This window comes from Hordeum vulgare, chromosome 4H (genome assembly GCF_904849725.1).
Source record: "Hordeum vulgare subsp. vulgare chromosome 4H, MorexV3_pseudomolecules_assembly, whole genome shotgun sequence".
Classification (NCBI taxonomy): domain Eukaryota; kingdom Viridiplantae; phylum Streptophyta; class Magnoliopsida; order Poales; family Poaceae; genus Hordeum; species Hordeum vulgare.
Window position 1 is genome coordinate 378,155,653 of NC_058521.1, and position 26,591 is coordinate 378,182,243.

General features: G+C 45.6%; 1 protein-coding gene across 1 annotated transcript; it reads right to left on the bottom strand.

The window, feature by feature from the left end:
- Positions 1-1,999: 1,999 nt before the first annotated feature.
- Positions 2,000-8,192, bottom strand: LOC123448666 (tubby-like F-box protein 6). Its single transcript, XM_045125629.1, has 6 exons — positions 7,260-8,192; positions 4,849-4,936; positions 4,365-4,494; positions 3,698-3,877; positions 2,911-3,379; positions 2,000-2,409 (listed from the first exon to the last, which is right to left on the bottom strand). Exons 1-5 carry the CDS (start codon positions 7,599-7,601, stop codon positions 2,917-2,919), a joined length of 1,203 nt encoding a protein of 400 aa, XP_044981564.1. The 5' UTR covers positions 7,602-8,192; the 3' UTR covers positions 2,000-2,409; positions 2,911-2,916.
- Between the last annotated feature and the right edge of the window lie 18,399 nt (positions 8,193-26,591).

Below are 26,591 nucleotides of genomic sequence, written 5' to 3' on the forward strand. Positions count from 1 at the left end.
TGAGGTCCACAAGTGTAGGACAAAGGGTGTATTTCTAAAGCTGGATTTCCAGAAGGCATATGATCGCCTTGACTGGTCATTCATGCACACGGTACTCAAACGTCGAGGCTTTGATGAGCATTGATGCTCCTGGATCAAGCAACTAGTGCGGACCGGGAGTACGGCGATTAATATTAATGGGTAGGTGGGTCCATTTTTTTGTTCCTCATGTGGGGTTAGGGAAGGGGACCCGATCTCTCTGGTCCTTTTCAACCTTGTGGTAGACGCCCTTGCTTCCATCCTTGATAAGGCGAGGGCGGCTGGTCACCTGCATGGGGTGGTGGCACACCTCATCCTAGGAGGTGGCGGCACCCATTTATAGTATGCGGACGATACCATGATCATGGTCGAGGGCTCTGATTTGGATATAGTTAACTTGAAGTTTCTCCTATTTTGCTTTGAAGAAATGTCGGGGCTCAAGATTAACTTCGACAAGAGCGAGGTGATAGTCATCAATTACTCGGAGGCCGAGGAATAGCGGATCGCGGACAACCTGAACTATAGGTTGACCACATTCCCTATCGAATATTTGGGAAGTCAAATTTATTCCACTCTGATTTGAGAGTGCGAATACAAGGAGGTATTTTGTGTTTGGGAAAGTCCAAAGAAAAAAATTGTATCTCCTTTTCCTTCTTTCCCTTAAAAAATAACTCAATCAAAATCCAATTATTTGGGAATGCAGCTCTCTGTCTCGAAGGTTCTCATGAGTGCGTTCGACCCCCTTATTGGGAAGGTTGGCGCACACGTTGAACCTTGGTATGGACAGTTCACCTCCTCGGGAAGTAAAACTATGTGGATAGATTCTTATCTCTCCAGTCTCCCCATGTATATGATGGGGATGTATATCCTCCTGGTGGGAGCGCATGGGGCATTTGATAAAGATTTGTCCCACTTCTTCTCGCAAGGGATGGCTGGAAGCCAGAAATACCACATGGTGAAGCGGGCCGACATCAGCCTGCCTAAGGAGTTTGGCGGACTAGGTATCTGATGAATGTCGTCCTTATGCTCGGTTGGGTTTGGTGGATCATCTGTAACGAGGGGGGACTGTGGCTACAGCTTATTTAGGCTAAGTACCTTCGGGGCTTACCTTTGCTAGCTTGCGACCACATGAAGGGATCCCAGTTTCCGCGGTCAATCGGGAAGATTAAGCAAGAGATCTGCTTGGGGTTGACCTTCTCGCTTGGGAATGGTGATGGAGACATGTTCTAGTTAGATCGATGGGTCAACGCAACCCCTTTTATGCACGGGCTTCCCTCAATTGTTTGCCAACTATGTGGACCATCGTTGCGGATCTCGACGCGGTCCAAGATGGGAAATGGAACATCTTGTTCCGTCGATCCTTGGACTCGGCTAATGTTCTTGAGTGGGCCAATCTATTGGCCATCCTTCCGCTTGCGCTGGACAATGCCCCCGATCAGGCGCATTGGCACCTCTCTCCCTTGGGAGATTTCTTTGTGGCCTCAAGATATCGTGCATTGTGTAGTAGGCCCTGTATCCAGTGGATGGTGCCCCTCTAGAAGGCACCTCTTCCCCTAAAAATTGGGATTTTTGTTTGACAACTATTAAGGGGTCGCCTACCGTTTGGAACGGAGGTGCTCAAGCGGGATGGACCGGGTAATGGGTTGTGCCCCTTGTGTGGTATCCCGAAGAAAGGGACTCACGTCCTATTTTCCTCCACGGCAGCTAGGTCGCTACGAAGGTCCTATTTTCCTCCACGGCAGCTAGGTCGCTACGAAGTTTTGTCCGGGAGGCCCTCGACCCTGAGTGGATGCATCTGATCTGGCCAGTTCCTCCAGGACAGAGCGGCAGCCCAGCAAACACAAACACCTCTTCTTGATGATCTTTGTCGTTCTTTCATGGATACTTTGGACGACGCACAATAAGATGGTGATCGAGAGGGTCTTCCTATGTGGAATACATAAATAAACTCATCAGGTTTGGCAATGGCCACACAAACAAGTCAATAAACTCATCAGGTTTGGCAATGGCCACACAAACAAGTCAATAAACTCATCAGGTTTGGCAATGGCCACACAAACAAGTCTGCCTCAATCACTGGGAACTGGGGATAGACTCTAGGTTTTGGCTTTGCCGGCACCGGCAAATAATGTACTCCGCCACTTACAGTATGCTCCCTCCGTCTCAAAATAAGTGTCTCAGCTTTATACTAGTTTTAGTATAAAGTTATACTAAGCTTGAAACATTTATTTTGAGGCGGAGCGAGTATTAATCATGCACAGAAAATAAATTACATAGAGAGATAGCTATATTATATACACCACCGGACAAACTTCAGGCGACGGTCTACCCAATACTTGTGATTCCGTTTTTCTCCCCCCTTCTTCCAGCTGCCATCATTTTCCCCAGCACCTGCAGGTACATACAAACACGAGGGCCAAGGATTCATCAAGATGACAACTAAAACCCACATTTGGGTTAACCGCACAAGTTTAACATAGTAAGAAATTGCATGCTACACTAGTTTACACACCATGTTTTTAATTATTATATTAGACGACGGCAAACACACGTCAACTGTCAGCATCTAATTTGGACCTAATCCTGCCAACAGGAGAGCCCAGCTGGAACTGGATATTTTTCTACAAGGTCAGTTGGAATTGGATAATATAGGCAGCAGACGCATGCAGGTTGAAGACTCCAACGTCAACAGCCAATCAAAATGCTGGATCTTGTCCAATTCTCACTATCCTGCTGTCTCTGGAATCTAACGAGTCAATATGAAACGGCTTAATACATGCCATCATGTGGATACAAGTCACTCTAATGCGAGTATATCTAGCACAGGCATAGTAAACAACCGTGATCAGAATTTAGCTACTATTAACATGGAATAAGGAAATAAATAATTACCTTGTTTCATTCACAAGCAATCTTGGTATCAAAACTGCTTAGACATATTGCAAATGATTGAAATGCTGATATCGGGTAGCGGTAGTCCATGGTGAACAAGTCTTTGCCTATCTTTCCAAACTGGAGAATCACCTTGTCATGCTCCTGGCTAACTGGTCCATTGTCATCTGAAGCCACCAGCTGAAAGTTCTTCACTGACGCAACCGTCACCCGCCCACGGAAATTGAGGCACCAACATTGCAGTTGTTCATGCCACCGAGGAGACTTGTTCTTCAGCACCAGCTTCTCTTCGTCCTGAGCCTGAGCGGGTGCACTGTCTATCCGAGCAGATTTAGATCTGAAGAATGGAATCGACGGGAAGGAGTCAAGGTTGCTAAGGGGAAATTCAGTTTGTGTTGGAGCTTTGCCTCCCTCTTCAACTGCTGATGCAGGGATAGAACTCATAACACAGCTCATCCTTCTTGGACCTCTGCAGCAGGTATGCAACAGGACAATGAGTGGTATCCTTCCATCACACGTGTTATATGACGAATTTAATAGTGTTACCATGCAGTGTCAGTTAATATCTAAAGGGTTACACTTATCAATGTAGACCTGCCTTTACATACTGCAGTTTTTATGTTCATGCCTTGTCAATTAAATCTAATTTGCTTATACCGTGTTGATTTACCTATAAAATCAGCTGCAATAATCACAACAGTGTGAATATCCATACCTATTGTGAGTTTGCTACTATCAGGTGTTATGTCTAATTAAAATAGCACAACAACTGTGTGAACATCCATACCTGGAGCCCAAAACGTTCAACTCGTAAGAAATGTGTGAAACTGGATGATTGCCAGCAGGAACTCTTGGGGAGACCTGGTTCAAACCAATCACATGAGAAGACCGCCTTTTTGAGACCGCAGCTCCATCATACGGTGGATGAGCATCATAGACGGTAAACTTTGTTCCCAGAAAGTTCGACCTGTTCACGGAACAGTTGGTTATGTCATTTTTGTGTTGTTACTCCGGACAAGATATCATCATGAAAACAATTGATAAAACAATAAAGCCAAGAATATATTTCCATCGAATACACCTGACAAGCAAATCATCCTAATACCAAAATACAGTGTTCATCATGCTAACTAAGACCAGTTGATGCTCGGTGTTAGGCCATGTGCATCAATCGATGCAGAGGCTGAGCATAGAACCTACAGTAGAAAATACTCTCTTTACTTTTTACAATTTCACGCTTAGAATTAATTTAACAGACTAATGTTAAAACAAATAGTACTCTATTTTCTTACGACTTTAAGGTGTACTTTCCAAAAGAAGAAAGAAACAACGCAGACTAGAATTTAGCTGAAACAGCGTATAATATATAGAACTAAAGGATCTTGGTTACCAATAATATGAAGGAAATAGCACAAACCATAGCTTCAAATGGAGATCAAATCTCAAAAGATCACCTTAGCTTGCCAATGTAGGTGCTGCTTCCCTTTGAAATACCAGCCATATCAAGATAAATTAGGTAGTCTGTGTATGTAGGCTTTCTGCATTTGCGTGCAGCAAGCAGGAACTTCCCATTATCAGCCAGTGCTGCAACCAAAAAATAGTAAGCATGTACCCACTATTGAATTCATGCTCCAGCCAACTCATCCAAAAGTCCGAACTGATGGAGGAAGGCTGGCAATATGTTTCAACACTCCCCCTCACATCTAGGCTACGTGGGATCGATGTAGGCCATAGAATCGTTTATTTTTAATACTGCATTGGCAGGGTCTTGAACTCAAGACCTCTTGGCTAGGATACCATATTGAATTCATGCTCCAGCCAACTCATCCAAAAGTCCGAACTGATGGAGGAAGGCTGGCAATATGTTTCAACACCCACTATAGTCTGCATAGCTACACTGCTTGCGCCCAGCAAAATGGGGATGATTAAGGAGCATACCTTCCGTGAGTCCAGTATACAGATAATATGTCTGAGTAGTCCGGTTTCTTCTTATGAAACATTTGAGAGTGCCATCCTTTGGGCCAGGCTGCACATTATGGTGTTAGCAGAAATGAAATTTAGTATTGAGATAACATTACACGGAAGTGGAATAAATTCTTACAAGAACAACCAAAAAAATGCCAATTGATACTGCGATTTAAAGCTAAGCTTGCCGGACACTACATATAAAAAGGCATAGCATACATCAAGTTGGCATTTGCTCATCTTACCTGTCACATTTCCTTGTACATCACTGCATGATGGCAAATTTTAGTTTACCAACAACCCTCTCTCTGTCAAGTCATGACCAGGAAGACATCCAACCAACATTACAAGTTTCTGATACAAGAAGGCTTTAAGAAAACCAGATGGTTGGTACCTTCCATGACAAAGCTAGCTCACTGCTTTAATCCAAAGACTTGAGCAACATAATGTATGATTTTATTCAATCACCATCTCTCATCGCTAAATAAAAAGGTAATTCACAATACTACTCTAAATACCCACGATTGATGATCCTAAGAGCATCTCCAACCGTTCGGCGCCCCCAGGGGATGAAATAGCGCCGCCTGGGCATGCGCCAGCAATAAAATCGGCGGGGGGGCGGGGGGGGGGGGGCTCGGGTTCCCAGCCGCCCCCAAGGTCGCCCCATGCGCCGTTTTTTCTTAAACCAAACTCGGCCAAAATTCGGCCAAACAGGACACAAATTTGGAGGAAATTCAGGCGTTTTCATTGATATTTGCACAAACTAAACTAAAAAAAATTAAAACGGAAATTAAGAACTACTACTACGCCGCCGCGGCCTTGAACTTTCTACATGCCGAGAAGCATGTAGAAGTTGGTGCAGTCGCCGCCGCCGTCCTTGCTGCACCCCTGCCCAGGGTCACCGTGGTGGACGGGGTTGGACGGCCCGGGCGCCTCCTCGTCGCTGTCGTCGAGTATGACGACACCGCCCTCCTCGCGGCCGTGGCGTCGAACGACGATCTCCTCGAGGGCGTGGCGCTGGCGCTCCATTTCCTCCCGGACGTAGTCGTCCCGCACCCATTTGAGCGCCCGGTCTCCTTGTCGGCAGCCATGGCCTCATGCTCCTTCACGGAGAGGAGCGCTGGCTCAGTCTTCGGCTTGACGAGACGGGAGGAGGAAGCCGGTGGAGAAGGGACGCCGCCCTCGTTGATGACGAGGGCGTCGTTGCACGTGCGCCGCCCGAGCGGCATCTCCCGCGGCTCCAGATTGACGGGGAGGAGCGTCGGCGACCCGAACGACGTCGTCTCCATGCGCCTCGACGTCCATGAACTACCACGGCGGCGGGAGAAGGAGGGGGCGCCGGGTACTCCAACCGCGGCAAGTTGCCGTCCTCGATGTACTCGAGGACGGCATCCAGCGTGCAGCCGGGGACGCCCCACCATAGGCGTCACCCCTCGGAGTTGAAGCGACCGCGGGGTTCAGTGCCGTTGGCGGCGGCAAGCTGTTCGGCGTGGCGGCGTTCGAAGTATGTCGTCCACAACGTGTTGCTGTCGGGGGCGTACCTCGGCTGGTTCCGCGAGCTCTCTGCACGCCGGTGAGCTCCAGAGGGCGGCAGTGGCACCGGGACTCCGCCGGCGCTCAGCCTCCACTAGCCCGGCACCCGCATATCCGGTGCCGCCGGGTAGTCCGCCTCGCAGAGGAGGCGGGCCTCGGACTCGTGGAGGTGGCGGCGGCCGAAGCCGTTTGCCGCCGCTCCGTCACCGGGGTAGCGCTCGACAATGGTCGTCGGTGGAGAGAGGGGCGTCGGCAGCGAAAGGGGGAGAGGGGCGTCGGCGGTGAGAGAGGGAGAAGGGCTGTGACGAGAGGTGTGCGGCCACCGGCGAGGGAGGGACTGCTTATATAGCCGCCGGTGGGCAGAGAGCGGGCGACAGCCGTGCGTACGCGTGGCGGGAGGAGGCGGGACGGGCGTCGGAGCGACTTCACTGCACCGCCCGTGAGGAATCAATTGAAGGTTGACCGACGGCAGCCTTCGCATTGATTCCGCGCGAGAAAACGAGACGTTGAGGACGACAAAGAGTTCACAAAGAGTTCGCCCCAAAAACGTTCCCCCCTGCGACCCCGGTTCCCCTGCGACCCCGGTGCCCCAGCACACCGGGTTTGGCCTGGGTCCGCCGGCGGCAAAATCGACCCTAACCAACAAACAGGCTTCCGGACGCACGACTGGATTGTTTTTTTGCGTCGGCATTAAAAAAGTGCCTTTGGGGGTCTGTTAGGGGCGCGGCTGAAGATGCTCTGAAAGCACGACGGGCGACGGCAATGAAGCTATGACACAATTAATTAATTATTAATAATACATACGTAGTTGATACTTGATAGCATGAGTGAGCGAGGATAAGGTGATGAACCTGCTTGAGCGAGATAGGGAAGGTGAGTTTGGCGGACGCCTCCGGGACGCGCACGACCTCCTTCATGATGCCCCTCCAGGCCCGGCAGACGCCGGCGCATGCCACCACGTCCCGGCGGGAGGGCCAGCAGCCTTGGGAGTTCTCGATCCTCACCAGCACCTCCCGCAAGAGCTCCGGGGGCAGCTGCGCCCAGCAGGTCCCTTCCAGCGCGTCCGCCAGCCCCGCGGAGACCACCCGCGGTGCACCGGCGGCGACGCGGTGCGAGCGGGAGGAGCGCAGGCCGTGGCGCGAGATGTTCCCGAACTCGTCCTTCATGTCCTGAATTAGGCTCCTGAAAGACATTCCCCTTGCTCCGCCACCGCTCAAGTAATGAGGAATTCGAATGGCAAGCTTGGAGCGGAAAGCAAGGAATCTCGCATGTAGGAGCAGAAAGAAATGGCGAATCTTTGGATGAACGGAGCGGAGCGCGTGGGAAGCAGGCAAAGAAGCTATGGTGCAAGGTGCAAGGAGGAGGCAATGTATCCCTCCCTGGATCCCAGAACAAATCCAGCAAGGCCCAAGGAAAGAACTCAACCCACCCAAGAGAAAAGCGAATAGGGATAGCAAACAAGCATGAAGCAGAGCAACCCACCCCTTTCTCCCCCTCGAATAATGGCGCTGCAATTACGTTACAGAGATTCCTTTCTTGGTTTTGTGGAGACGACGAGAAGAAGAAGAAGCAAGATTCGAATCGAATCGAATAGAGAAACGAAAACGAAAAGGGTGGATTGGGATGAGGATCGAGGAAGAGGGAGGGTAGGTGCCCGGGGAATTTTTAGGTGGCGGGGCGAGGCGAGGCAAGGCGATAGATAGGTGGTGGTGGTGGCACAAAGAACCGCTCGGAGACGCTCCTAATCGCGTCCTTATATAATGGGGATGTGGTAATGGGATGGAGTTTGAGAGCTGCTGCTGCTGGGATTAGGGCTCGAGACCATCGATTCACACGTCTCCAATTAATTGCTAATCAAATTAATTAATGTTCGCTTGATTTCAAGGCGGAGGCTATTCTTTTGGCAATGTCACTGTCGGAAGGGAGATGTCAGGATGGCGAGGGAATCATCGTTACCCACACGCGGTCACTGCATCATTCATCTCTTCTGTCCTTGGCAATCATCAGCTTTCGGCTTGGTGCTGTGGTTTTTCACACTTGACTCCCCCTTGACCTTGACCTGACCTGACCCCGTCCGGACGAAAGTCACTGGAAGATGGGGAATTTTCTTTCTTGATGATAGTCTCTCTTTTTTTACGGGCATTCTTTCTTGCTTCAGCGATATATTTTTTCGTCGTAATCGATCTTGTTGGTTAAATATATAAATTATACTTAGATTTAAAAAATACGAACTCTCTACATTGTGGAATGAAGGGAGTACGTAGGCGCAATGCAGATGCATTATCTTACAAGTATCGTGTAGCATAAATAGTAAGATGAAGGTGAGAGAAAAATCATCTTACAAGTATCTTACGGCCAATGTCAACTATACATCTATATTATCTTTGTCGTGCGCTGTTGTCCAACACCAGCAATTTGTTTTTTTATAACGAAAAATACTATTTCATAAACTAAGAGTTTAAATTTCACGAAAGGTAGTGATCAACTGAACATGCTCATAAACTTAATAAGAATTTAAAACTTAATACTGATCAACTAAACATACTCATAAACTTCAGAGTTTAAAACTTCACAAAAGATACTGAAATAATTAAACTACTCTTCATTAAGGATTATCCTTAGCTCGCGAATCTTCTTCAAATTGCTCTCTTCGTCATTTTTTATGCGAGCAACTTCTCTATGTAGCTCAGTCCTATCTGTCGTGAGTAGTTTTTCTCCTCCTTCAATTTATCCCTCTCCTCCATCAAGTTATCCCTCACTACTGGAATTCAGAATTTTACCGTCTGCCTTGCCTTTGCCGTCTGCTGATGCATGGCAAAGGTACTCTTTGCCGTCAGCTGTCACAGTGCTGACGGCAAAGAGGTGGCTGATGGCAAAGGTTTAATTTGTCGCCGGCCACGTCTTTGTCGTTCGCTGGCGGGCGACAAAGAAGCCCTATGCGGACGGCAAAGGGCGGGCAAACGGCAAAGCCCCCCCCCCCCCCCCAAACGGCCGAAACCCCACCCCAACCTCCCCGCCCCTTTGTCGTGTGCCTCGGACTCCTTTGCCGTCTGCCTGGGAGCACGGCAGACGGCAAAGGGGACATCGGCCCACCAACCACACTAACGGCTGCCCCCACCCGATGCCTCCCCCACCTCGTCGCCCTCCTCCCGCACGCCTGCCCCCACCGTCACAACCACAGTCCGGCGTCGCCAACCGCCGCTTCCCACGTACGCGACCCACCAGTGCATCTGCACCCCGCGCCGCGTGTCGATGCCCACGAGCTCCGCCGGCCACCCCTAGGTTTCCGCCTCAACCCCGCTCCTCGAATCCCTCCATCCGGCACCAGGTGCTCTGCGCCGACGTCCCGCTGCTCCGTCCCAAGGAGGTCGTGCCGTGCCGCCCCGTCGTCCCGCTGCTCCGGCCCAAGGACGCCGCCCCGCGCCGCCCCGACTCCCCGACGACCGTCACAACCGTCCTCCTCCTCGACCTGCCGCCGTACGAGCTACTCCTCTTCACCTCTTGTCTTATTATAATCGAATTATTACAGTTGAAGGATGCGTACTAGCACTAGTTTTTATCGAAAATCAGTAAAAGTTTGAATTTTTCATAGTAAGGCAGCCCCTGCTCTTAAGAATTCATGTCCAAGAGTATTGTAATGCCAAGGATTTATCTTTTATTCCATTCTCCCATTGGTTGCTACACATATTTGAAAGGAAAATCAATGGTGTTCCTGCATTAACCTCAGATCTACTCTCCGCGTCCAGAAACACTTATCGCTTATCGGAGAAATTGATAAAATTAGATGTATCTAGAATTAAAATATATCTAGATACATCCATTGCTCCGACCGGACGAAGGTAGTATTAAGTAGTAATGTGTTAGATCGAATCCATACTAAACGATGATGGAGGTGACCATACTATATTCAGTATTAAAAAGGTCCATGTTGTATGGATATGTACTGTATCAGCACAAGCATGTGTTCATACAGAATTCTTGATCAACTTTAACCGATCAGAACTTGATTTCCATAGCCTGAGCATACTTGACTCTGATCAACTCCCGCCCTTTCCTAGTGCAAACTCTTATCAACTACTCCCTCCGTCCCAAAATTCTTGTCTTAGCTTTGTCTAGACCTGGGGGAGGGGTTCCCTAGTACGTCCCAGGCTCGGCGCCCCCTCCACCTTCCCTTCACCCACTGTTCCTGATCATAAAGAAAGTGGTGTCATTAGAAAATAAAAGGTTTAGGGTTGAGCACATTATTCTATCTTCGAAGATCGACCCGGTACCCTCCCAAAAAAAAGATCGACTCGGTCCAGCTGATTCATGAGCACATCGACGTCGGAAGCACTATGTTGTGGTCTGTGTGCTTCCACCGGATAAAACAATGAAATTTTGAAACATCCATGTCAACCATAATATTCTCAACAAAAATACTACTACTACTACTACTACTACTACTACTACTACTACTATACAGTGCCATGCGCCACTCGTGCGAGATTTCTTGGACCAGTAAACTCGTTATCGTTCAACCAAACGCTACCGAAAAGATCCACATAAAAGTTGATTGAGCAGAAGGAAGAAAGTTGTGCTTGGCGTCGACGAAGGAAACGAATCAGGGGGCGTTGTGAGGAGTTGGCTGACCATGATGTATAGAATGGAGGAGGCGACGATGGTGCGGTAGCGGCCGAGCCACGAGTCGGCGACGGCGGCGCGAAGCAGCGACATCATGGACGCGGCGCCGGACCAGGCGTTGACGGCGGCGGCGGCGGCCGTGCTCTCCCCGAGCGGGTCGGTCAGGTAGCTGATGAGGTTGGAGGAGATGCCGTAGTACGCGAACCCCCGACCCCCCGACCCCCGACGCCACTGGCCCTCGACCCCCGACCCCCAACCCCTGACGCCACTCACCCTCGACCCCCGACCCCCGAAGCCACTAACCCCCAACTCCCGAGCCCCGACACCTCTTCGGCCTCTTGTTGACCAAAAAGACCCCAACCCCCGACGCCAGTGACCCTCGACCCCCGACGACACTGACCCACATAGTAATGAGTTAGGTCACATAGTTATGTTAATTATAAAAATATCATATTTTGTGTTGATCGTGTGAATTTCAATGTGCTCCACGTGCGTTGGACGAGCTCCGCCCTTGCGTTTGTTGGTGAGCACAAATGACTTCTCCTCCTACCCCCTTAATTTGCTCTGTCCCGGTCTTCGTGCCGATGAAACTTGCTAGCTATAGGTTTCTTCAATCATGAGTATGCGTGACTAGTATGCGTCTCCCGTTCGAAAGGGTGACATCTATAAATATGCATTTCTTTGCATATTTATAACCGCCATCCTTTCGAATTGTCCAACATTATCCATGGACAGCCCGAGTATGTGTAGATTGGGTTCGTTTTCCCGTATGCTGTGCTGTGGATCCGATGCAGAATTTCGTCAGTGCCTCCATGTTATTCTCCGGGTACACACCCTCTCTGCTTATTGCCGAGACGTGTATCAGGAGAACAACGGGGAGGTGATGCCGAAATTCTGCGTCGCATCTGGAGCAGAGCAAGGGAAAACGAATCCAATCTACACATACTCGGGTGGGATTAGGACCTATCTTTACCTATTAGCATGTAGGTTGCATGGACGTAATAAAACTGACAAACTTGATTAGCGTATGAATATAGATGATGAATTATATATTTATTTCTTGTGCCCCCATAGGTAGCTAGGCAACATGAGTGATCGTGCTTGGATGTACACTGGTCACCCTAGTCAGAAAGACATGACCCATGAATGGTTAACAAAAACCAGGGGGTTTGTGAGAGACGCATTTGCAAATGGCGAGCAAAAAACATGGTGCCCCTGTCCCAACTGCGACAACTGGAAAAAGCAGACAGAGTTTGAAATGGGTAAACACCTCCAGAAGTGGGGTTTTACTCCTAATTATACGGTGTGGACTTTTCATGGCGAGTCTGACCAACGTGCCAGAGCTGAGGTGATTCGTCGTCGCACCGACGAGCATGGTACCGGGATTGAAGACATGGTTCAAGACTTTGATGATGCTCGGAATTCGGATGATGAGATGGAGGAATCTGCAAAGGCCTTCTATGAAATGTTGGAGTCTTCAAAACGTCCTCTCCATGAGCAGACTGAGCTTTGTCAGCTGGATGCCATCGCGCAAGTAATGGCTCTGAAGGCTCAATTCAACCTAGGCAGAGAATGCTACGACGCGATGATGACGATATTTGGACACTTTCTACCCAAAGGCCATGTACTGCCTGCAAACCTGTACCAGTCAGAGAAAATCCTCCGTGTACTTAAGATGCCCTATGAAAAGATACATGCGTGTGAGAATGGATGTGCCTTATTTAGGCTTGAGTATGCGGCCTTGAATTATTTCCCCATTTGCAGTTCTTCCAGGTACATTGTGGTAGACAGCAGTATGGGTGAGAAGAATCAGACCAAAATCCCCATTAGTGTTCTTCGGTATCTGCCAATCGTACCAAGACTTCAACGTCTTTTCATGGTCGAAGAGACGGCCAGACAGATGACATGGCACAAATTGGGCAAAAAACCGAACTAGATGCGGATGGGAACAAGATGCTCGTACACACTTCAGATGGTTTTGCGTGGAGGCACTTCGATGCATTACATAAGGATAAATCGGAAGATCCAAGGAAACCTAGAGTTGCCATCAGCACGGATGGGTTCAATGTGTATGGTATGACGGCAGCATAATACAGTTGTTGGCCTGTATTTGTCATCCCACTAAAATTTTCACCCGGAGAGATTATGAAAAGAAAGAACATTTTCCTGACGTTGATAATTCCAGGACCCAACTATCAGGGGAAGAATATGAATGTGTACATGCAGCCGCTTAAGGATGAGTTGCAAGAAGCCTGGGATAATGGGATCAAGACCTACGACGCGGCTACCAAAACAAATTTCAAAATGCATGTGTGGTACATCTACTGGACGCATGATTATCCGGCGTTTGCGCTATTCGCTGGCTGGTGTATGCATGGAAGGTTCCCGTGCACCACATGCAAGGCAGCTCTTCAGTTCTGTTGGCTGCAGGCTGGTCGCAAGTATTCTTGCTTCGAAATGCATAGACAATTCCTGGATCCTGACCATAAGTTCAGAAAAGACAAGAAGAATTTCATCAAAGGTAGAATTGTCAAAAACACTGCACCAGCTGCGTTGACAGGACAACAGACCCTTGATCAGTTAAACGCTCTCGAGCCCGATCCTTTGCGTCCAGGATACTTCAAAGGGTATAATACAGAACTGTTGGGGAACGTCGCATGGGAAACAAAAATTTTCCTACGCGCACGAAGACCTATCATGGTGATGTCCATCTACGAGAGGGGATGAGTGATCTACGTACCCTTGTAGATCGCACAGCAGAAGCGTTAGAGAACGCGGTTGATGTAGTGGATTGTCCTCACGTCCCTCGATCCGCCCCGCGAACAATCCCGCGATCAGTCCCACGATCTAGTACCGAACGGACGGCACCTCTGCGTTCAGCACACGTACAACTTGACGATGATCTCGGCCTTCTTGATCCAGCTAGAGAGACGGAGAGGTAGAAGAGTTCTCCGGCAGCGTGACGGCGCTTCGGAGGTTGGTGATGATCTTGTCTCAGCAGGGCTCCGCCCGAGCTCCGCAGAAACACGATCTAGAGGAAAAACTATGGAGGTATGTGGTCGGGCAGCCGTGAGAAAGTCGTCTCAAATCTGCCCTAAAAGCCCCATATATATAGGAGGAGGGAGGGGGACCTTGCCTTGGGGTCCAAGAGACTCCCAAGGGGTCGGCCGAGCCAAGGGGGGGGAGGACTCCCCCCCAAACCGAGTTGGACTTGGTTTGGTGGGAGGAGTCCCCCTCCCTTCCCACTTCTTCCCTCTTTTTTTTTTCTTTTCCTTTGATTTTCTTATCTTGGCGCATAGGCTCCCTTGGGGCTGTCCCACCAGCCCACTAAGGGCTGGTGTGTCCCCCAAAAGCCTATGGGCTTCCCCGGAGTGGGTTGCCCCCCTCCGGTAAACTCCCGGAACCCATTCGTCATTCCCGGTACATTCCCAGTAACTCCGAAAACCTTCGGGTAATCAAATGAGGTCATCCTATATATCAATCTTCGTTTCCGGACCATTCCGGAAACCCTCGTGACGTCCGTGATCTCATCCGGGACTCCGAACAACATTCGGTAACCAACCATATAACTCAAATACGCATAAAACAACGTCGAACCTTAAGTGTGCAGACCCTGCGGGTTCGAGAACTATGTAGACATGACCCGAGAGACTCCTCGGTCAATATCCAATAGCGGGACCTGGATGCCCATATTGGATCCTACATATTCTACGAAGATCTTATCGTTTGAACCTCAGTGCCAAGGATTCGTATAATCCCGTATGTCATTCCCTTTGTCCTTCGGTATGTTACTTGCCCGAGATTCGATCGTCAGTATCCGCATACCTATTTCAATCTCGTTTACCGGCAAGTCTCTTTACTCGTTCCGTAATACAAGATCCCGCAACTTACACTAAGTTACATTGCTTGCAAGGCTTGTGTGTGATGTTGTATTACCGAGTGGGCCCCGAGATACCTCTCCGTCACACGGAGTGACAAATCCCAGTCTTGATCCATACTAACTCAACTAACACCTTCGGAGATACCTGTAGAGCATCTTTATAGTCACCCAGTTACGTTGCGACGTTTGATACACACAAAGCATTCCTCCGGTGTCAGTGAGTTATATGATCTCATGGTCATAGGAATAAATACTTGACACACAGAAAACAGTAGAAACAAAATGACATGATCAACATGCTACGTCTATTAGTTTGGGTCTAGTCCATCACGTGATTCTCCCAATGACGTGATCCAGTTATCAAGCAACAACACCTTGTTCATAATCAGAAGACACTGACTATCATCGATCAACTGGCTAGCCAACTAGAGGCATACTAGGGATGGTGTTTTGTCTATGTATCCACACATGTAAATGAGTCTTCATTCAATACAATTATAGCATGGATAATAAACTATTATCTTGATACAGGAATTATAATAATAATTATACATTTATTATTGCCTCTAGGGCATAATTCCAACAAGAACACGCATGGACTCACAAGTCATGCTTATGGGATCTGCCTTACTTCAAAGACCTCCTTTGCCCACACAACATCGACGTGATGAACACTATTGCGGAGGCCATTTTTGGTACATTGTTCGACATAGAGGGGAAGTCAAAAGATTATCCTAAGGCTAGAATCGACCTGGAGGCTCTATGTGATAGACCATTGCAAAACTTGCGACAACGGTAAGGAAAGCAAAGCATAGCGAAGCCAAAGGCATGGTTCAATCTTGAAAGGCCAGCTATGAGGGAAATGCTATCGTGGGTGAAAATGCGGTTGATGTTCCCCGATGGGTATGCTACGAATCTAAAGAGGGGACCGAGTCTTGAGAAATTGAAAATATTTGGTCTCAAGAGTCATGATTGGCACATATGGATTGAGCGGGTAATGCCGGTGATGTTGCGTGGCTTTATCCCTGAGGATGAATGTCTAGTACTGGCAGAGCTGAGCTATTTCTTCCGTTCTCTTTGTGCGAAAGAACTATCGCCTGGCGTGCTAGATAAAATGGAAGAGTTGGCGGCGGAGTTGATCTGCAAATTAGAAAAGATCTTTCCACCGGGCTTCTTTAATCCAATACAACATTTGATTTTGCGTCTCCCGACCGAGGCAAGAATGGGGGGCCCGTTCAAAATCGATGGTGCGACTCAACTGAGAGGATGCAGAAGACGCTTCGAGCTAAGTGTAAAAATAAACGTAGAATTGAAGCATCGATGGCCGAGGCATTCATTACTGAGGAGGCGGCAAACTTCGTGACAACACACTACGAAGCCAAAAATCATCATTTGCATAACCCGAAGCCTCGGTAAAATGATGGCGATCCAAAAAAGTTCGATCCAACCTCAGCCTATTCAAAGGTAAGCTCGCACCATCCGGTGCTTCAAAAGGGAAATCGTTGGATGTCGAAGAATGGCGGACCATTTCATTGTATATCTTCACCAACCTAACAGAAGTGCGGCCGTACATCGAGTAAGTTCTCGTTAAATTATTGTTCCGCAACTTCTAATTGCTTTGAACTACTCTTATTCCCGGATATTTGATATAGTCAATACATCGCCGAATTCTCCGATGGAGCAGTCATCGAAAAGGATTCCGTCGAAGAGTATGAGCTTCTCGCAAAGCATGGAGGCGACTATCCCGGTTTCATCTCTTGGTTCAAACAAAGGGTAATTAATTACCATTAAGGGGCCATTTGATTTCTTGGTCTAATTTGCGGCTAATGCATCCATTCTTTTGTATTAAACTTGTAGGCTGATGCAGAGTCTATGAACGCCGAGTTGAGACAAGTCGCTAATGGTTTTGACTATAAGGTCCGTTCATTTGACAAATACAACGTCAACGGGTATCACTTTCGTACCTTTGGCAAAGAGCTATCTATGCCCGACCTAAAGACTACAAATTGTTCTATCTCTGCTATCAGCGAAGGAGGCACCGAGTATTATGGAAGAGTTGAAGCAATTTATGAACTTCTATTCTATGGTGAAAACCCACCGACCGTCGTAGTCTTCAAACGTTATTGGTTTGAGCCGAGGGAGACTAGAAGGACTCATGAACATATAGGACTAGTCGAAATCAACCAAAACACCCACTTAGATGTTCCCGATGTCTATATTACGGCTCAACAGGCGACACACGTTTTCTATCTACCGTGGGCCTGTCAAACTGATCCAAATCTCAAAGGTTGGGATGTCGTTTATGAAGTGCCACCACATTTTAGACCACCTACCCTCAATGAAGAGGATTACGAACCTCACATTAACCCAGGCACATATGAAGGAGAATTCTTCCAAGAAACACGTATGTCCAAGAAACGTTTCAAGAATCGCTCTACTTCACCCCAGAACATTGTAGACAGCGACAGTGAATCCGTCTTAACCCCTGAGCCCGAACAGGAAGAGCTGGAAGAAGAAGAGGTTACTGCTGCGGATGACCTGTCACTTCTTGACCAATTACATAATGGTGGCCTTCCACATGTTCTTCCTGATAGTGATGATGATGATGCATTTATTGATGATAATGATGATCATGATGCATTTATTGACCCTGAAGCATATATAGACGAGCACAATTGTTATTAGTTCATGTCAGGTATTCAACTATTATACTATATATAAATTTTGAGTTCATGTTAGGTATTCAATTTTTATTAGTCATGTTGGAATTTATGACGATGATACACTTAAATTATATACATTTTATTACTCATGTTGGTATTTATGTTGTACTAATTTCATTTACTCTTTGTCATGACAGGTGTTGAAAGATGGTGGGAAAGGGTCGAAAGCACTCAGCGGCTCCTTCTTCGTCGGCGGGTGATGGGATGGGTACTTCCATTCCTGCCTCGCCTCTTTGGAGAGTGTTGCTCTCTACTATGCAAGGAGCACTCCCCGTGAGAGGAGGTCGACCCCCTGCGAAGCCGAGATGTACTAAAGGTACACGTTGTATTCATGTTGGTATTTATGTTGTACTCATGTTGTATGCATATTGGTATTTATATACATTTTATTACTCATGTTGGTATTTATGTTGTACTAAAGGTACACGTGGCCGCGGGAGAGGTAGGGCAGTGGCTGCCATGCCTTCTGAGGTGGAGGCTACACGGTCTCCGCCACCACCCCAAGCTGATTCACCTGAGCACAGGACTTCTAGGGTGGGTTCGTCTGAGGTGGAGGCTACATGGACTCCGGTTCACGAGCCTCGGGTCAACGAGCCTCAGGTCGACGAGCCTTCGACCCACGAGACTCGTGTCCCAGAGGCTTCGTTCCAGGCGACTCCGGAGCAAAGCAGGGATGAGGGTACGTCCCTAGAGACCTAGTGGGATACCTGGGCTGAGCCAAGTGGCCATGCTGGTAGCGACGAGGAGCTGGCTGAGGGGGCTACTGTCTACCAGCGTGGTAGTTCGGGGCTCCCGCTCGTGCCAGCGACCCCCGAGCAGAGGTGGTCGATTAGGCCAAATGGGGACAAGTAAGTTAATTTACTCTTATTTAACCTTTTGCCTTCACGTTTTCTCAAATATCTAATGTTTTGGCTTTAATTTGTCATACCGTAGGGGTTGGATTGTTGCCAAGGGTGTCCGCAAGCCCAACAGCATCCTTGGTGTGCTTTGCCGTAAAAACTTCCTAGGGTTTGTTACATTGCCCGGTCGAGAGAGAGAGGTAGGAATGACCTGGGAGCACTACTTGGGTGCCTAGGCCACGCCGGAGGTGGAGATCGACGGTGTTTTGTGCCACATGAGGGCCGACATGGTTATCTGACAGTTCTGGGTAATTTCTCCTTCACACAATTATAAATCAACCATAGCAAGTTAATGTACTAATCGGTGTTGTCTCATTTGCAGACCTACTACAGGTGTGAGGAGGGATACGAGGAGGGCGCGGCAAAGGTTATCGAAACCGAATGTCGCCGCCTACTTCAGAACTTTTGGCACGAGGCTCAGGTGCAGGCTGTTCGAGACTACTATGCCACGCGGCGTATTAGGAAGGACAAGGCGAAGTGCCGTGATTCTAAGATGGAGAAGGAGCATTACATGAAGGTAATTACATATTATTAAGGATTTGTAGTTAGTTTCCTTGATTTGGTTCTTACGCGCTCAAATTTCTCTTTATTAACTTAGGTGCCCCCGAGATGGTGTGTGGATAAGATGGATTGTTGGGAGGCCTTGGTGGATCAGTGGTGCTCCGAAACGTTGGAGGCCAGCCACAACAACGCCAAGGAGAGGCGTGGCAAAATGGTTGGTGTGCCACACCATGAAGAGAGCGTCAACTTAATCCAATTTGGCGAGAACTGGGTATGTGGTTTGCTTCATGCCTCATGCAATTCATTCTTAATGCTATCTTGAGCCCTTTACTAATACAATTTTCCTCTCTCTCTCTCTTTTAGGTGCATCACAATAAGACGGAGGTGCCACAGATGTACGACCTGCATGCGATGGCCCATACTGCCTCGTACAAGAAGGTCAAGGCATTCTCTGAGTCTGACCTCGAGAATCCAGAAAACTTCACCAACATCTCCTCCCACCACAAGCTCGTGAAGTACAGAGATCACGGGAAGGCGAGGAAAGGGGAGGACTTTAAGCCGAGCGAGGGGCCTATTGATCCAGAGCTGGTGATGATAGCTGGCAACGGGAGGCCCCATGGCTCGATCGCCATTGGAGACAGCCTTATACGTTGTCCTAGCACTCTTCGACAGATAAGGGCACACCAAACGAGTTCCTGTCCGGAGATAACACCTCGTCCATGGCCAGACGAGCTCGCCATCGAGGTTAGTTTAATGGACTCAACTATCTTTCCGCATTATGTTGTGCGTTGGAACCAATATGATTACAATGCTAACAATGAGTTGTGTTGCAGGCTGCTATTCTGAAAGAGAGAGAGGCAATGTAGGCGGCTATGGCAGAGAAGGATAAGGAGATGAGGGAGCTCGAGGAGAGGACGACTGCATTGGTGGAGGCAGAGAGGGCACAGAATGATGCGTCTAACAGGGCCATATACAAGCTCTTCGTGGTAAGTTTCTTCTTCATGTTATTTCAAATCTTGCATTTTAATGTCCGTTTCACTAATAAATAAAAAGTTTGACTTGTCGAAACCAAATGTACAGTCTATGTGCGAGAAGACCGGCCAAGTCCCTCCGCCGATGACAGTCATTAACATGGCGGGGACGGTGAGTTTCATTCCAGTGCAGTGATCTTAAGAGTGTCCTCATGCTAACGACACATTACAAACGATGTTTGGTGCAGAATATCTCCCGAAACGCATCGCACGACCCTTCTACACTGGAGCCTTCTCCAGGGCAGCCTTCTCCAGGTGAAACAAGCCAGAGCCACCGTGCTTCACCGCCGTGATGATGATAATGGTATGTTATTTCTAGTGTTTTAATAAAAATTACATATACTTAGCTAAGTTCTCTCCTAAATGACATAATAAGGCTTAGGTAGCTCGAATATGACCTATTCCCCCTAACTTAGGTATTAAATGGCCTATAATTAGCTTAGCTATATCCAAAATGGCTTAATAAGCATAGTTTGCTCCAGAATGACCTATTTTACCCAAGTTAGCTCCGAAATGACCTATAGTTAGCTAGGCTTCCACCTAAATGACATAATTAGCTTAGTTAGCTCCAAAATGGTATATTTAATAAAAATGACATATACTTAGCTAATTATCCTCAAAATGACATATACTTAGCAAATTATCCTCCAAAATGACATGTTTAACCCAAGTGAGCTCCGAAACGACCTATAGTTAGCTAGTCTTCCACCTAAATGACATAATTAGCTTAATTAGCTCCATAATGACCTATTTAATAAAAAGGACCTATAGTTAGCTAAGTTCTTTCCTAAATGACATAATACGGCTTAGGTAGCTCCAAGATGACCTATTCCCCCTAACTTAGGTATTAAATGGCCTATAATTAGCTTAGCTAGATCCAAAATGGCTTAATAAGCATAGTTTGCTCCGGAATGACATATTTTACCCAAGTAGCTCCGAAATGACCTATAGTTAGCTAGGCTTCCACATAAATGACATAATTAGCTTAGTTAGCGCCAAAATGGTCTATTTAATAAAATATGACCTATACTTAGCTAATTATCCTCGAAATGACATAATTAGCTCCAAAAAGGCAATCTTAGCTAATTTAGCCCGAAGAAGGGGACAAGAGGAGAAGAAAGAGGAAAAATGAAAAGAAGGAAGAACAAGAAGAGAAGAAGAAGGACAAGAAGGAGAGGAAGGAGGAGAAGAAGGAGAAGGAGCTCCTCCTTCTCCTTCTTCTTCCTCCTTCTTCCTCCTTCTCCTTCTTCTTTTCTTCTTCTTCTCCTCTCCCTTCTCCTTCTCCCCCTCCTCCTCCTCCTCATCCTCCTTCTTCTTTTACTTCTTCTTCTCTTCTTGCTTGTTCTCTTTCTCTTCTTCTATGTAGCTTAGACTCATCCAACAAAGACTAAATTGGCTAATTATCCTACAAAATGACATAATTAGCTTAGTTAGGTGAAAACATCATAAGAACCTTGGTTAACTCATTAAAATGACCAATTTAGCTAAAAAATGAAATAATAAGCTCAAAATGGCATAAGAACCTTGGTTAGGTCATGAATATTATATACTTAGCTTGGCTTCCACCTAAATGATATAATTAGCCAATTTAACTCCAATATGGCTTAGTAAGCATAGTTAGCTCCAAAATGACATATTTAACCCAAGTGAGCTCCGAAACGACCTATAGTTAGCTAGGCTTCCACCTAAATGACATAATTAGCTTGGTTAACTCCAAAATGACCTATTTAATAAAAAGGACCTATAGTTAGCTAAGTTCTCTCCTAAATGACATAATAAGGATTAGGTAAGTCCAAGATAACCTATTCCCCCTAACATAGGTATTAAATGGCCTATAATTAGTTTAGCCAGATCCAAAATGGCTTAATAAGCATAGTTTGCTCCGAAATGACATATTTTACCCAAGTAGCTCCGAAATGACCTATAGTTAGCTAGGCTTCCACCTAAATGACATAATTAGCTTAGTTAGCACCAAAATGGTCTATTTAATAAAACATGACCTATACTTAGCTAATTATCCTCGAAATGACATAATTAGCTCCAAAAAGGCAATCTTAGCTAATTTAGCCCGAAGAAGGGGACAAGAGGAGAAGAATAAGGAAAAATGAAAAGAAGGAAGAAGAAGAAGAAGAGAAGAAGGACAAGAAAAAGGAGAGGAAGGAGGAGAAGAAGGAGAAGGAGCTCCTCCTTCTCCTTCTTCTTCCTCCTTCTTCCTCCTTCTCCTTCTCCTTCTTCTTTTCTTCTTCTTCTCCTCTTCCTTCTCCTTCTCCTTCTCCTCCTCCTCCTTCTTCTTTTACTTCTTCTTCTCTTCTTGCTTCTTCTCTTTCTCTTCTTCTACGTAGCTTAGACTCATCCAACAAAGACTAAATTGGCTAATTATCCTACAAAATGACATAATTAGCTTAGTTAGGTGAAAATATCATAAGAACCTTGGTTAGCAAATTAAAATGACCAATTTAGCTAAAAAATGAAATAATAAGCTCAAAATGGCATAAGAACCTTGGTTAGCTCATGAATATTATATACTTAGCTTGGCTTCCACCTAAATGATGTAATTAGCCAATTTAGCTCCAATATGGCTTAATAAGCATTGTTAGCTCCAAAATGACATATTTAACCCAAGTGACGTCCGAAACGACCTATAGTTAGCTAGGCTTCCACCTAAATGACATAATTAGCTTAGTTAACTCCAAAATGACCTATTTAATAAAAAAGAACCTATAGTTAGCTAAGTTCTCCCTAAATGACATAATAAGGATTAGGTAAGTCCAAGATGACCTATTCCCCCTAACTTAGGTATTAAATGGCCTTTAATTAGCTTAGCTAGATCCAAAATGGCTTAATAAGCATAGTTTGCTCCGGAATGACATATTTTACCCAAGTAGCTCTGAAATGAGCTATAGTTAGCTAGGCTTACACCTAAATGACATAATTAGCTTAGTTAGCTACAAAATGGTCTATTTAATAAAACATGACCTATACTTAGCCAATTATCCTCGAAATGACATAATTAGCTCCAAAAAGGCATTCTTAGCTAATTTAGCACGAAGAAGGGGACAAGAGGAGAAGAAAGAGGAAAAATGAAAAGAAGGAAGAAGAAGAAGAGAAGAAGAAGCACAAGAAGCAGAAGGAGAAGGAGCTCCTCCTTCTCCTTCTTCTTCCTCCTTCTTCATCCTTCTCCTTCTCCTTCTCCTTCTTCTTTTCTTCTTCTTCTTCTCCTCTTCCTTCTCCTTGTCCTCCTCCTCCTCCTCCTCCTCCTCCTCCTTCTAATTTTACTTCTTCTTCTCTTCTTGCTTCTTCTCTTTCTCTTCTTCTAGGTAGCTTAGACTGATCCAACAAAGACTAAATTGGCTAATTATCCTACAAAATGACATAATTAGCTTAGTTAGGTGAAAACATCATAAGAACCTTGGTTAGCTCATTAAAATGACCAATTTAGCTAAAAAATGAAATAACAAGCTCAAAATGGCATAAGAACCTTGGTTAGCTCATGAATATTATATACTTAGCTTGGCTTCCACCTAAATGATGTAATTAGCCAATTTAGCTCCAATATGGCTTAATAAGCACAGTTAGCTCCAAAATGACATATTTAACCCAAGTGAGGTCCGAAACGACCTATAGTTAGCTAGGCTTCCACCTGAATGACATAATTAGCTTAGTTAACTCCAAAATGACCTATTTAATAAAAAGGACCTATAGTTAGCTAAGTTCTCCCTAAATGACATAATAAGGATTAGGTAAGTCCAAGATGACCTATTCCCCCTAACTTAGGTATTAAATGGCCTATAATTAGCTTAGCTAGATCCAAAATGGCTTAATAAGCATAGTTTGCTCCGGAATGACATATTTTACCCAAGTAGCTCTGAAATGAGCTATAGTTAGCTAGGCTTCCACCTAAATGACATAATTAGCTTAATTAGCTACAAAATGGTCTATTTAATAAAACATGACCTATACTTAGCCAATTATCCTCGAAATGACATAATTAGCTCCAAAAAGGCATTCTTAGCTAATTTAGCACGAAGAAGGGGACAAGAGGAGAAGAAAGAGGAAAAATGAAAAGAAGGAAGAAGAAGAAGAAGAGAAGAAGAAGGGCAAGAAGAAGAAGGAGAAGGAGCTCCTCCTTCTCCTTATTCTTCCTCCTCCTTCCTCCTCCTTCTCCTTCTTCTTTTCTTCTTCTTCTCCTCTTCCTTCTCCTTCTCCTCCTCCTCCTCCTCCTTCTTCTTTTACTTCTTCTTCTGTTCTTGCTTCTTCTCTTTCTCTTCTTCTACGTAGCTTAGACTCATCCAACAAAGACTAAATTGGCTAATTATCCTACAAAATGACATAATTAGCTTAGTTAGGTGAAAACATCATAAGAACCTTGGTTAGCTCATTAAAATGACCAATTTAGCTAAAAAATGAAATAATAAGCTCAAAATGGCATAACAACCTTGGTTAGCTCATGAATATTATATACTTAGCTTGGCTTCCACCTAAATAATATAATTAGCCAATTTAGCTCTAATGTGGCTTAATAAGCATAGTTAGCTCCAAAATGACATATTTAACCCAAGTGAGCTCCGAAATGACCTATAGTTAGCTAGGCTTCCACCTAAATGACATAATTAGCTTAGTTAGCTCCAAAATGACCTATTTAATGAAAAAGGACCTATAGTTAGCTAAGTTCTCTCCTAAATGACATAATAAGGCTTAGGTAGCTCCAAGATGACCTATTCCCCTAACTTAGGTATTAAATGGCCTATAATTAGGTTAGCTAGATCCAAAATGACTTAATAAGCATAGTTTGCTCCGGAATGACATATTTTACCCAAGTAGCTTCGAAATGACCTATAATTAGCTAGGCTTCTACCTAAATGACCTAATTAGCTTAGTTAGCTCCAAAATGGTCTATTTAATAAAACATGACCTATACTTAGCTAATTATCCTAGAAATGACATAATTAACTCCAAAAAGGCATTCTTAGCTAATTTAGCCTCAAGAAGGGGACAAGAGGAGAAGAAAGAGGAAAAATGAAAAGAAGGAAGAAGAAGAAGAAGAGAAGAAGAAGAAGAGAAGAAGAAGACAAGAAGAAGGAGAAGAAGGAGGAGAAGGGGCTCCTCCTTCTCCTTCTTCCTCCTCCTTCTCCTTCTCCTTCTTCTTCCTCCTTCTCCTTCTCCTTCTTCTTTTCTTCTTCTTCTCCTCTTCCTTCTCCTTCTCCTCCTCCTCCTCCTCGTCGTCCTCCTTCTTCTTTTACTTCTTCTTCTCTTCTTGCTTCTTCTCTTTCTGTTCTTCTACGTAGCTTAGACTCATCCAACAAAGACTAAATTGGCTAATTATCCTACAAAATGACATAATTAGCTTAGTTAGGTGAAAACATCATAAGAACCTTGGTTAGCTCATTGAAATGACCAATTTAGCTAAAAAAATGAAATAATAAGCTCAAAATGGCATAAGAGCCTTGGTTAGCTCATGAATATTATATACTTAGCTTGGCTTCCACCTAAATGATATAATTAGCCAATTTAGCTCCAATATGGCTTAATCAGCATAGTTAGCTCCAAAATGACATATTTAATCCAAGTGAGCTCCGAAACGACCTATAGTTAACTAGGCTTCCACCTAAATGACATAATTAGCTTAGTTAGCTCCAAAATGACCTATTTAATAAGAAAGGACCTATAGTTAGCTAAGTTCTCTCCTAAATGACATAATAAGGCTTAGGTAGGTCCAATATGACCTATTCCCCCTAACTTAGGTATTAAATGGCCTATAATTAGCTTAGCTAGATCCAAAATGGCTTAATAAGCATAGTTTGCTCCGGAATGACATATTTTACCCAAGTACCTCCGAAATGACCTATAGTTAGCTAGGCTTCCACCTAAATGACATATTTGCTTAGTTAGCTCCAAAATGGTCTGTTTAATAAAACATGACCTATACTTAGCTAATTATCCTCGAAATGACATAATTAGCTCCAAAAAGGCAATCTTAGCTAATTTAGCCCGAAGAAGGGGACAAGAGGAGAATAAAGAGGAAAAATGAAAAGAAGGACGAAGAAGAAGAAGAGAAGAAGAATAAGAGAAGAAGAAGGACAAGAAGAAGGAGAAGAAGGAGGAGAAGAAGGAGAAGGAGCTCCTCCTTCTCCTTCTTCTTCCTCCTTCTTCCTCCTTCTCATCCTTCTTCTTCTCCTATTCCTTCTCCTTCTCCTCCTCCTCCTCCTCCTCCTCCTTCTTCTTCTTTTACTTCTTCTTCTCTTCTTGCTTCTCCTCTTTCTATTCTTCTACGTAGCTTAGACTCATCCAACAAAGACTAAATTGGCTAATTATCCTAAAAATGACATAATTAGCTTAGTTAGGTGAAAACATCATAAGAACCTTGGTTAGCTCACTAAAATGACCAATTTAGCTAAAAATGAAATAATAAGCTCAAAATGGCATAAGAACCTTGGTTAGGTCATCAATATTATATACTTAGCTTGGCTTCCACCTAAATGATATAATTGGCCAATTTAGCTGCAATATGGCTTAATAAGCATAGTTAGCT